This window comes from Gekko japonicus, unplaced genomic scaffold (assembly GCF_001447785.1).
Source record: "Gekko japonicus isolate JY-2015 unplaced genomic scaffold, Gekko_japonicus_V1.1 scaffold908, whole genome shotgun sequence".
Classification (NCBI taxonomy): domain Eukaryota; kingdom Metazoa; phylum Chordata; class Lepidosauria; order Squamata; family Gekkonidae; genus Gekko; species Gekko japonicus.
The window spans coordinates 12,913-26,142 of record NW_015172030.1 but is presented as its reverse complement, the minus strand read 5'-3'; the positions used below and the strand labels follow the sequence as shown (position 1 = coordinate 26,142).

The following is a 13,230-nucleotide window of genomic DNA, read 5'->3' as shown; positions in this document are numbered from 1 at the left end:
CCCCCCAGAATTACAACTGAACTCAAGACAGCAGAGATCTGTCTCCCTGGAGAAAATGGCTGCTTTGGAAGGTGGACTCTGTGGCATTATACCCAGCCGAGGCCTCTCCCTTCCCCAAACCTCAAAACCTCGAGGGATTCCCCAGGCTGGCCCTGGCAGCCCTTGTCAGGCCAGGCCCCAGGGCTCCCTCCCTCCCTGAAAGGCCAAAAGAGGCCAGGAAAGGGCCCTTCCGCCCCCCTTTTACAGACAGAGCCAGTTAGAAGCCTCCCCCCCCCCCGAACTTTCTGATCTCTCTCTCACCGTTGATGCCTGGAGTTAGATCCCTGCAGAGGCCATTTCAAAAGGTATTGGGGGGAATTCAGCCATCCCTGGAGGGATTTTTTAACTTTTTGGATTTTTCTGCAGACACAGGTAGTCTACTGACTATGTAGGAAAAGCTGTTGGGGCAGAGTGAGCTTCCTGTTAGTGGAAATAAGTATCCGCACACGGCATCCTCTGTTGGAAATTAGAATATAAGATCTGCAGACACAGGTAGTCTACTGACTATGTAGGAAAAGCTGTTGGGGCAGAGTGAGCTTCCTGTTAGTGGAAATAAGTATCCGCACACGGCATCCTCTGTTGGAAATTAGAATATAAGATCTGCAGACACAGGTAGTCTACTGACTATGTAGGAAAAGCTGTTGGGGCAGAGTGAGCTTCCTGTTAGTGGAAATAAGTATCTGCACACGGCGCCCTCTGTTGGAAATTAGAATATAAGATACGGAGCAGAGGTCCATCAGTGGCTATTAGCCACAAGGTATAGACAGGAACTCTCAGTCTGGGGCAAGGGATGCTCTGTATTCTTGGTGCTTGGGGGGGTGGGCAACAGTGGGAGGGGCTTCTGGTGTCCTGGCCCCACTGCTGGACCTCCTGATGGCCCCTGGTATTTTTGGCCACTGTGTGACACAGATTGTTGGACTGGATGGGCCATTGGCCTGATCCAACATTGGCTCCTCTTATGTTCACGATAAACCAGCAAGCTGGGGGGGAGGGGAGAGGCAAGGATGGCATAGAGCTATCAGATTTGAATGCTACATTTCCGCTGGGATGGCGTCCGTAATGCTTCCCTCCTCCATTTTGTCTGCGGAACGACCCTGTGAGGAAGGCTAGGCTAGGAGAGTGACTGTCTGAGGTGACCGTCTGACAGCAGTGCCGATTCTACGACTCCCTATGAGTTTAGGCAGATCATGAGAGGGAGGGCAGGAAGGGATGAGCCAGTGTTTGGCTGTTGTGGCCCGTTCTTGTATGCCTAGGGGAATGCCAATTGCTACTTTGGGGTAAGGAAGGACTTCTCTCCTCCCAGGCAGATTGGCCCAGGGATCCTGGAGGGTTGTTTTGCCTTCCTCTGGTCAGAGAGCAGGGGCCCCTGGGGGAGTGGGGGAGGAGGTGGCTGTGAATTTCCTGTATCTTGCCGGGGGTTGGACAAGTTTGGTGTAGTGGTTAGGAGCGCGGACTCTGATCTGGGAGAACCGGGTCTGATTCCCCACTCCTCCACATGGCAACTGCTGGGGTGACCTTGGGTCAGTCACAAGTTCTCTCAAGGGCACTTCCCTCAGAGCTCTCTCAGCCCCGCCTACCTCACAGGGTGTCTGTTGTGGGGAGGGGAAGGGGAAGGAGTTTGTAAGCCGCTCTGGGACTCCTTCAGGTAGTGAAAGGCGGGGTATAAATCCAATCTCTTACTCTTCTTTTACCTCCCAGGGTGTCTGTTGTGGGGAGGGGAAGTTTGTCAGCCGCTCTGAGACTCCCTTGGGTAGTGAAGGGCCATGGGGTATAAATCCAATCTCCTCTTCTTCTTTTACGTCCCAGGGTGTCTTATTGTGGGGAGGGGAAGGGAAAGGAGTTTGTAAGGCGCTCTGAGACACCTTTGGGTAGTGAAGGGCGGGGTATGAATCCAATCTCCTCTTCTTCTTTTACCTCACAGGGTGTCTGTTGTGGGGAAGGGAAGGGAAAGGAGTTTGTAAGCCGCTCTGAGACCCCTTTGGGTAGTGAAGGGCGGGGTATGAATCCAATCTCTTCTTCTTTTACCTCACAGGGTGTATGTTGTGGGGAGGGGAAGGGACAGGAGTTTGTAAGCCGCTCTGAGACTCCTTTGGGTGGTGAAGGGCGGGGTATGAATCCAATGTCTTCTTCTTCTTTTACCTCACAGGGTGTCTGTTGTGGGGAGGGGAAGGGAGAGGAGTTTGTAAGCCACTCTGAGACTCCTTTGGGTGGTGAAAGGCGGGGTATGAATCCAATCTCTTCTTCTTCTTTTACCTCCCAGGGTGTCTGTTGTGGGGAGGGGAAGGGAAAGGAGTTTGTAAGCCACTCTGAGACTCCTTTGGGTAGTGAAGGGCAGGGTATGAATCCAATCTCCTCTTCTACTACCTCACAGGGTGTCTCTTGTGGGGAGGGGAAGGGAAAGGAGTTTGTAAGCCGCTCTGAGACTCCTTTGGGTAGTGAAGGGGGGGGTATGAATCCAGTCTTTTCTTCTTCTACCTCACAGGGTGTCTGTTGTGGGGAGGGGAAGGGAAAGGAGTTTGTAAGCCGCTCCGAGACTCCTTTGGGTAGTGAAGGGCGGGGTATAAATCCAATCTCTTCCTCTTCTCTCTTTCAGCTCTGTGTTTCTGTGTTTTTATTAACCAGTGAGCTTCATGGCAGGGTTGGAATTTGAACCCAGATCTTCCCACGCCAACACTCTAATCACAGCTGCTTACACGTGGGGAATCTTCCCCAGGTGGAACACAGCTTGCTTATCCTTTTTTTTGGGGGGGGGAGAGTAGCTTCTGCATGACACATCCCTCTTTCCAAGCGTGGTGCATGGGACCCCCCGGGGCTTCCCCCCTATGCGGCGGGGTCAACGGAAAAGCTCCGTTCCTCCTTCTTAAAGGGGAAACAGCGGTGGGGCTGTGGGCAGAACCCCTGCAAGGAAGCGCCACCTCCAGTCAACCTGGCGGGACTGAGTTCCACTCCCTCCCCTTCAAGCCTGTAATGGACTGTTTCCTTCCACAGCTGAACTTTCCGCTGTGTGCTCTCTATGGCTAGGGTTGCCACCCTCCAGGTGGGGCCTGGAGATCTCCTGGCATTATAACGGCTCTCCAGACGACAGACATCAGTTCCACTGGAGAAAAGGGCTGCTTTGGAGGGTGGACTGTATGGCGTTGCACCCTGCGGAGGCCCCTCCCCTCCCCAAACCCCACCCTCCCTGGGCTCCACCCCCAAAATTTCCCAACACACAGGCAGCCACCCTATTCGTGGTTCAGCTGTGAGTGAAGGGGGAAAGGGGGGTCAGGAGAAGATCAGCCCTTCGGCACGCTCGCTGTTTTCAGAATATCGCAGGTTAGTAACAGGGAGGCCAGCCTACAGAGACCAGTTCCCTGGAGGAAATGGCTGCTTTGGAGGATGGACTGTATAGCATTGTGCCCCAGTGAGGTCCCCGTCCTCCCCAGGCTCCACCCCCAAATCTCTAGGAGTTCCCCAACCTGGATCCAGCAACCCTGCCCCCCCACCAGTGTTCCCTCTAAGCTGAGTTAGTGTGAGCCAGCTCACAGTTTTTTTAGCCTCCGGCTCACACATGTTTGCCTTCGCTCAGGAAGGGATGGCTCCAGAGCAAACGAATGTATGCAGCAGCCAAATCGTTCGCTCACAATTTTAATACCGGCTGCTCCCAAAGTAGAATTTTTGCTCACAAGACTCTACAGCTTAGAGGGAGCATTGCCTCCCACATCCCCCGCTGGGGGCCAGGGGGAACCTGGCGACCCCAGTTAGTAATAGAATCTCTGAATCAGGGATCCCCAACCTTTTTGAGCCTGTGGGCCCCACTGGTAGAGTTGCCAACCTCCAGGTGGTTAAAAGCAAGGGGGTGGAGTGAACAAATTCCAAGAAATATATTACAAATATCCAGCATTTATTAAAGATACTCATATCCAGGGCTATTTTTGGGCAGAAACGCACAGGAACGGAGTTCCGGCTGGCTCCCGAGTTGGCCACGCCCAGCAGGAACTCATTAGCATAACAGGCCACACCCAACAGCAGAAACTCATTAGGATTGGCTACATTAGGGGTCCTGGGTTTGGACAACAAACAAGGTAAACAGAATAAGAAGCAAAAGGTGGGTGTGGCTGGATGAGCACACTTCTGGCAACATGGAGGTGTGGCCTAATATGCTAATGAGTTCCTGCTGTTAGGTGTGGCCTATTATGCTAATGAGTTCCTGCTGGGCTTTTTCTACAAAAAAAGCCTTGCTCATATCCATGTACTCTATTCATATGACAGTTCCAAAACCTAATATGTATATGTTCGGTCCATAATCATTTCCATTCTCATCCAATATATTTAAAGGCACAAAGTGCCTGCGTTGAAAAACATTGTCAATTCATTGTTTTCCAAATATGGCAGTTAAATCTTCCAAAACGGTTTGCTGTTTTCAGAACACAGCAGATGTCTTTCAGACAATGCAATTTCTAAGTGCATGCCTGGAGACTGTAGAAAGGACACTGCCGTTCCACCTCTGACGGAGCCTGCCGGGCTTTACACATCCTTTTCCCAAAAGCTTTTTCAAAGAAGGGATAGGACGTTGTCCGTACATGCAATAACTGCCAATGCACTCCAACCCTCATACAAAAAAAAATTAGTTAAAAGGATTTTTAAAGAAACTCACCAATACGAATGTCCCAAATTCTCACAAGCACAATTTACAGGAGAATAACCTCTCAGTTCCCATGTGTAGCTTCTGTATTATCAGCATCAGAAGACAATCCTAATTAAAAAAACCTGTTACAATTCTTACAGGAATCGAACACAAGGCAAGATCTAAAACAGATATAGCCCAACATTAAATGACTTACAGAAAAGAAGAATAAAAAATGTTATTGAATCCAGAAGAGGACAGCGTATTCGACTTGAGAATCCAGAATGTCCCCTCTCTGAGTAATGTCTTATCTATGTCATTAACCCAGATTACCTCTGTATTTGTAAATTTAAAAAAAACCCTCATATCATCTACAGAATGACCTTTTTCTGTATAATGCAAAACTAAAGGCGCTTCCATAGTTTTATTTTTTATGCGGGAGCGGTGTTCCAAAATCCTAATCTTAACTGGACGTGTAGCGCTACCCACATACATTTTTGACAAGCGCACATGATAACATAGACCACACTGCGGGAGTTGCAATTACTTAAACACTTCAGGGATACTGAAATACTGAGAGCTACAGGCTTAAATATCTGGGTCTCTAGTGCTAAGGGACAAACCAGACAATTACCACAACGGTGATGTCACACTGTTTGAATAGTCTCCAATTGCCTATTCCCCATTCCTGAGTGAACTACCAGGTGTAAAAGATACAATGTTTTTACTCTGGCAGGGCAAAACAAAATTAGCAAAAGGGAGAGAGGAAAAAAGGTTCTCTTTCCTGCTCTCAAAAGGAACAAAAAACAAAATACTAGGTAGTTCTGCCACCAGGCCCCTTGTTAAACAGTTCCCAACAGCCCAGGAGAAAGAGCTCCTCTCTGGTTCTGGAACTTATACAACAAAACAAGTCTGCAGAATGGAGCTGCAGTTCAAAAGTCAAAAATAAACAAAAGCTTTCTGGTAGAGAGTGGTCAAAAAAGTCTAGGCAAACAGGGTTTAGGCTTTGAGACTTATAGAATCATAGAATGTTAGAGTGGGAAGGGACCTTGCAGGTCATCTAGCCCAACCCCCTGCACTCTGCAGGAGTATAGCCAAAAGATAGCCCTACATACCTACAACTACTGTTCCCTCTAAGCTGAGTTAGTGTGAGCTAGCTCACAGTTTTTTATCCTCTGGTTCACAGATTTTTGTCTTAGCTCAGGAAACATGGCTCTAGAGCAAGCTAATTTATGCAGCAGCCAAATCGCTGGCTCACAACTCTAATGCCAGTAGCTCACAAAGTAGAATTTTTGCTCACAAGACTCCACAGCTTAGAGAGAACATTGCCTACAACCACTGTTCCCTCTAAGCTGAGTTAGTGTGAGCTAGCTCACAGCTTTTTAGCCTTGGGCTCACACACTTTTGTCTTCTCTCAGGAAGGATGGCTCCAGAGCAAATTAATTTATGCAGTAGCCAAATCGTTCGCTCACAACTTTAATGCCAGTAGCTCACAAAGTAGAGTTTTTGCTCACAAGACTCCACACCTTAGAGGGAGCATTGCCTACAACATACCCGAAAGAGGGTCATCCAGCCTCCACTTGAAAACGTCCAGCGAAGGAGCACCCACCACCTCCCGAGGCAGACTGTTCCACTGCTCAACCACTCTTACAGTTAGGAAGTTTCTCCTGATGTTTAGCCGGTAACGACTCCCTTGTGATTCCCACCCATTAGACCTAGTCTTGCAATCCGGAGCAAGAGAGAATAGATCTGCTCCATCCCTACAGCCCTTCAGATACTTGAAGACTGCAATCTTACTTGGTAACACAAGTAACACACAAAATATCAAAATATATTTTAGATTATTGAGGTGCAAGGAACACAAGACAGACTGTGCAGGGGAAAAACAATAATGCTTAGCTTATCCAGCCTAACCGAGACAAGAGATTACAATTCAGCATTACCTCTCCCAAGGACAGAGTTGCAGTTGGTCAGCATACAAGTTAGTCATCTCTTAGCCCATCCAAGCACAAGCAAACTGGAACGCCATAGTTGGGTACTGAACTACTGGACCATACCATGCTCAGCAGTCAGAGACCCAGGCTCTCATAACCAGTGTTCCCTCTAAGCTGAGTTAGTGTGAGCTAGCTCACGGTTCTTTAGCCTCCGGCTCACACATTTTTGTCTTAGCTCAGGAAGGATGGCTCCAGATCAAACTAATTTATGCAATAGCCAAATTGCTCGCTGCCAACTTTAATGCCAGTATCAACAACAACAACAAATACCTTTTATTGGCATAAAAAATGCCAGTATCTCACAACGGAGAATTTTTGCTCACAAGACTCCACAGCTTAGAGGGAACACTGCTCATAACTGAGCTAGAGGTTACCTTATAGGAAAAAATGGTCTCTCACTGGGTCGGCCTTACCCAATGAGGGCCCAGAAAAGTGATGTCAACTTTTCAGGTTGCCATGCACACAACAACCTATAATGCTCATGACAGCCCATAATAATTAAGCAGGGAGGGGGAATTCAAAAGTTACACTGCAGCATAATCTCCGGTCCTCCTACATGCAGGTGTTGCAGGGTTAATTGGTTGGAATGTGCCTAATGGTCGGCACCAAGACCTTTCTTATCGCCACAGCTGTGAGCAACTCTCCAAGGTCACTAAGTGCTGCTCCGCACCATCTCTATTTCTAGGGAGAAGATTCAGTTGTTTGTCACTAAGGAAGGTTTTATTACAGGCCCTGTACCAAGGGTTACGGAGCTGCGGTGGCTCAAGTGGTTAAGACGCTGAACTGCAGGCTGTGGAAGGTCAGTAGTTCAGCAGTTCGAGACCCGAGTGTGCCGCATGACGGAGTGAGCTCCGGTCTCTAGTTCCAGCTCCTGCCAACCTAGCAGTTCGAAAGCATGAAATTGCAAGTAGATAAATAGGTACCACTTTGGTGGGAAGGTAACAGCGTTCTGTGTGCTTTGGTGTTTAGTCATGCCGGCCACATGACCACGGAAATGTCTTCGGACAGCGCTGGCTCTTCGGCTTTGAAACGGAGATGAGCACTGCAACCCTAGAGTCGGACTCGACTGGCTTTCGAGCAAGGGAACCTTTACCTTTTACCAAGGGTTAGACAAACATCTGCAATTAAGAAAGCATTTTCTTCACACCAGGTCCTTAATATTCTCGGCCTGTCTAAAACCTATAAAAGGCGACATGCTGCAGCCGAGTACTTCACTCAATAGATGCCAGTGCTTCAGAACCATCCTGCGGATCACGTTGGAAAAAGGAGTAAAATCAAACGCACCAGTTATTCTGTCTTAATTCATCCTATCCCACTGACCAAATAAACTGGTTCGATCTACTCCCTCCACTCGATCCCTTGCCTGTTCTATGACTCCCTGAGGGTAGTCCCTTATTTTAAAGTCATATGCCATACAATTGCAATCCTTAACATAGTGACTATACTGCGCTGAATTTCTTTTAACTCTTAGGAACCGTCCATATGGAGGATTTTTCTTTAAATGCATAGGACGGAATGACTGATAATATCAGTTTCCTTCTTGCAAATTTTCATAGCTAATTTGTTATTAATTGCATGGTAATAAACAGTCATATCGTAGAAAATAATCCGCATCCCTTTCCACCCTGCCTGAGAACTTAATGCTGCTATGGATGCCATTTAACCACTCCAAAAATTTATTTATTTATTTATTTAACATAAGAACATAAGAGACGCCAATGTTGGTTCAGGCCAAAGGCCCATCCAGTCCAACACTCTGTGTCACACAGTGGCCAGAAATACCAGGGGCCATCAGGAGGTCCAGCAGTGGGGCCAGGACATTAAAAGCCCTCCCACTGTTGGCTCCCCCAAGCACCAAGAAGACAGAGCATCGCTTGCCCCAGAGTCCCTATCTATACCTTGTGGCTAATAGCCACTGATGGACCTCTGCTCCATATGCTTACCTAATTCCCTTTTGAAGCCGTCCAAATAAAGTTTATTTATTTAACTTTCGATTTTTACACCGCTCACCCCCGAAGGGCTCTGAGCGGTTTACATAGTACAATTTACACTTCTAACAAGGGCCACACATAGTATTGGGGAGGGGAATGCCTACCAGGCACCCTATCGGCTAGCTGTTCCGTTAACTCATTGTTTCTAAGAACCAAAAACAGATCATCTATGTATCACTTGTAAATAATTATGAGGTCAAAATATGGATTCATCGCCCTATTGCAAATCAGGTCGCTCTCTAATTTGGCCATAAAGAGGTTAGCTACACTGAGCGCAAAGCTACTGCCCATTGCGACCCCTCTCGCCTGGAAGAAAAAAAATCATTTTCAAATTTGAATTAATTTTCCCCAAAAATAATGTCTGCCAATTAAAAAAAAAAGGTGATTTTTATTAGAACGTTTATCCAAACTGTGCTCAACAATCAGATGAGCCTCTTCTAAAGCAATGTGGGTGTATGAAGAGGGCAAAATCAGTCCTGTGCAGTGTTCCCTCTAAGCTGAGTTAGTGTGAGCTAGCACACCGTTTTTTCAGCCCCCGGCTCACAGGTTTTTGTCTTCGCTCAGGAAGGATGGGGCTCCAGAGCAAACTAATTTATGCAGGAGCCAAATCGCCCGCTCACAACTTGAATGCCAGGAGCTCACAAAGTAGGATTTTGGCTCAGAAGACTCCACAGCTGAGAGGGAACGTTGGTCCTGTGCGCCACAGTCCCCACCCCACTTGCAAAGAGTCTTTTTGCCAGCAGAGCGCGTGGCCCACGATCGCCCCTCTCCCTCCTGCTAGATATAAAGGGCCCTCCAGCTGATCAGCGGGCCACATGGTCCCCAATGACCAGCTGAAGCCCTTTAAATCCGGCAGGAGGGGAGGGAGAGGGGTGGCCGAGGGTGGTCACACTTGGGGGCGGGGCATGGGGTGGCCCCACCCACCCCAGAATCCCCCCACCAAATCCCCCAGCTGGAGCAAGGAGGGGACCGGGCAACAGAAGAAGAAGAAGAAGAAGAAGAAGAAGAAGAAGAAGAAGAAGAAGAAGAAGAAGAAGAAGAAGAAGAAGAAGAAGAAGAAGAGGAGGAGGAGGAGGAGGAGGAGGAGGAGGAGGAGGAGGAGATTGGATTTATACCCCGCCCTTCACTTGGAGTCTCAGAGCGGCTTACAAACTCCTTTCCCTCCCCCTCCCCACAACAGACACCCTGTGAGGTGGGTGGGGCTGAGAGAGCTCTTGACACAAACTGCTCTTTTTCAAGGACAGCTGTGCCAGAGCTTGTGACTGACCCAAGGTCACATCAGCAGGTGCAAGTGGAGGAGTGGGGAATCAAACCCGGTTCTCCCAGATTAGAGTCCGCACACTTAACCACTACGCCAAACTGGCGCAGCCACAAAATGGTAGGCAAGAAACAGCTGCCACAGGAGGCAGGGCCAGCCCCAAAGTGGCTGCCGCAGCTTGTCTTCAATCACGCTACAAAGATCCTTGTGTCGTGGTGGCAGCTGCCGCCAAAGCAACATTTTATAAAAATCTGCACGGCCAACCAAAATATCCAACGGCCAGTCAGAAGCCTTGCTGGGCAGAAGCTCTACCTGGCCCCGTCCTCTTCCTAAAAACACTTGGTGGGCACCAGGAAATGTGCTGGCAGGTCCCATGGTGCCCGCGGGCACCCTGTTGGGGACCCATGGACTAACACAGCAGCTGTTTCAGAATCTGTCCCTAGGGGGGTGTTCTGCGGGTGCATCATCTGCCTTGTCTAGGGACGCTCAGATTGCAAGAACAGTCCTTCGTGTACCACAGGGGGGGATGCGTTTTGGTCCCCGATTCACTGCGCGTGTGCTCCTTTTCCAGGGTGCACACGAAGAGCTGCTACAGACCATGGAGAAAAGGATGATGGACGTTGAACAGCAGCTGAGGCTTGTGAAGAGGCTGCTCCAAGACAAAGTCAATCAGCTGAAAGAGCAGGTGAGCCTTCCCGTGGGACAGGAGGCGCCTGGAGACTGCCTGACCCCCCCCCCAGTCATCCGCCCACTGCCCCCCCCCCAGAATCCCTGGGAATGGATGCTTCCAAGGACCCGCTGGCCAGGCGCAACTCCCTCAGAACCCTCTGCAGTATTGCAATGGCTCACGGGAAGCACTGGTGGGATTGCACAAAACAGTCCTCGGGGCTGGTAAAATCCCTCCTGCAGAGGGTCTGTGGCCCACAGATAGAGCCTCTGCTTGGCATGCGGAAGGTCCCAGGTTCAGTCCCCGGCATCTCCAGAGTTAAGTCGCTCGCTTAACAAAGCAGTCGGAGAGTGATTCAGCAAGGACACAGCTTTATTCCTCAACTCGAACACAACTCCAACACGGATCAACATCTGATAGCCAGAACCGCTTTCACATTGCAGCTGTCCTGCTTTTAAACATTCCCGGCTAATGTAGCCACACCCACTGTACACATATCAACCTATGAGGTTGCCGAGATAAGGTCCAATCACATTCGTTCCCGCTCAGGGAGCTTGCTTGAAGTGATTGGCTTGTTACTTCCTGGGCTAGCAATACTATTGGATAGTTTAGGATCCTAGCCCAGGATGAAGCTCAACATTACATTTCAATTAGACGTTCACACATTGCATTCAAGGCAGCTTTGAATACACTACATCCAGTTAAAAGGAGGTGATGGGAAAGACCTTTCTCTGCCTGAGACCTTGGAGAGCGGCTGCCAGCCTGAGTAGACAAGACTGACCTGGTGGACCGAGGATCTCATTCAGTAGAAGGCAGCTTTGTGTGTGTTTGGGGGAGGGGCTGTGGCTCAGTGGCAGAGCCTCTGCTCGGCATGCAGAAGGTCCCAGGTTCAATCCCCGGCATCTCCAGTTAAAAAGGACCAGGCAGCAGGTGATGGGAAAGACCTTTCTCTGCCTGAGACCCTGGAGAGCGGTTTGATTCCCCACTCCTCCACTCACACCTGCTGGATGACCTTGGGCAAGCCATAGTTCTGTCAGAGCTGTTCTCGAAAGAGAGCAGTTTCTGCCAGAGCTCTCTCAGCCCCGCCCACCTCACAGGGTGTCTGTTGTGGGGAGGGGAAGGGGAAGGAGTTTGTAAGCCGCTCTGAGACTCCAAGTGAAGGGTGGGGTATAAATCCAATCTCCTCCTCTTTCTTCTTCATTGGAGAAAGATCTGGAACAGAGGTCCATGAGTGGCTATTGGCCACAAGGTATAGGGGGAGCACACTGTCTGGGGCAGTGATGCTCTGTCTTCTTGGTGCTTGGGGGGCCACAGTGGGAGGGCTCCTGGAGTTCTGGCCCCGCTGGTGGACCTCCTGATGGCACCTGGTATTTTTGGCTACTGTGTGACAGAGTGTTGGACTGGATGGGCCATTGGCCTGATCCAACACGGCTTCTCTCTTATGTTCTAATGTCTGGGGCAGTGATGCTCTGTCTTCTTGGGGCTTGGGGGGGCCACAGTGGGAGGGCTCCTGGTGTTGTGGCCCTGCTGGTGGACCTCCTGATGGCCCCTGGGTTCGGGCCACTGTGTGACACAAAGTGTCAGACAGGATGGGCCCTTGGCCAGATCCAACATGGCTTCTCTTCTGTTCTTATAGACTCTGCCAGGGGAACCCATGTTTTCTCCCTCTGTCCCAGGTGATGAAGAACACAAAAGCGGACGAAATGGTCAAGGACTTGTACGTGGAGAACACGCAGCTGCTGAAAGCGCTGGAGATGACGGAGCAGAGGCAGAAGACGGCCGAGAAGAAGAACTACCTGCTGGAGGAGAAGATCGCCAACCTCGGCCGAATCGTCAAGAACCTGACCTCGCCGGCCCTGGGCGCTGCCGCTCACCTGGGGTCCTAGCCAAGCCATACCGCCCCGTCTTGGCACACTTCTGGCACTGCGGCGAAACGCGACCGTTTCCAGTGTCTTCTTTGTGTTCCGGGGGGTGGCTGAACTCAGGGCCGCCCACTCCAAAGAGAGCTCAAGTCAGCTCCTAGATGCACACATGTGTACCTCGGCCCGTGTGGCGTCACGGCACTCCATTCACAAGCCTTAATGTCCTCATTTAGATTTCTGGATCGCTTGTGTTTGGAGGCCGGAGAGGTGTGGCCGGATCCAGACATTGCCTAAGTGAGGTGTCCCCAATCTTTTTGAGCCTGTAGACACCACTGGAGTTCTGACATTGCACAGTGCGTGCGGCTACAAAATGGCGGCTGCAGGAGGCGGAGCCAGCCACAAAATGGCGGCTGCAGGAGGTGGAGCCAGCCACAAAATGGCGGCTGCAGGAGGGGGAGTCAGCCACAAAATGGCGGCTGCAGGAGGCGGAGCCAGCCACAAAACGGCAGCTGCAGCTCATCTTCAATCACTCAGTGAAGACCCTTGTGCTGTGGGGGCAGCTCCTACCAAAGCAATTAAAAAAAAAATCTGCACAGCCAATCAGAAGCCTTGCTAGGCAAAAGCCCCATCTGGCCCCGCCCGCTTTCTACAAACACTTGGCAGTCACCAGGAAAGGTGTTGGCAGGCCCCACGGCCCCCACGTTGGGGGACCCTTGGCCTAAGCCGAATGAAGTCAGGGACCCAGAGGCCTTTAAGCGACCCAGCGTGCCAACATTTCAAATTATATGGGGACCCCTCCTCCCTGGCTGTTGG

At 50.2% G+C, this 13,230-nt stretch overlaps 1 protein-coding gene across 1 annotated transcript in view; it reads left to right on the top strand.

The window, feature by feature from the left end:
• The window catches only part of NIN (ninein), a 141,506-nt gene extending 128,684 nt beyond the window's left edge, over nt 1-12,822 (top strand). The window contains exons 28-29 of the mRNA XM_015420614.1: nt 10,460-10,573; nt 12,232-12,822. Coding sequence (XP_015276100.1) covers nt 10,460-10,573; nt 12,232-12,441 — 324 coding nt within the window. The 3' untranslated portion in view covers nt 12,442-12,822. The remainder of the gene's footprint in view (nt 1-10,459; nt 10,574-12,231) is intronic.
• The last annotated feature ends 408 nt before the right edge of the window (nt 12,823-13,230 follow it).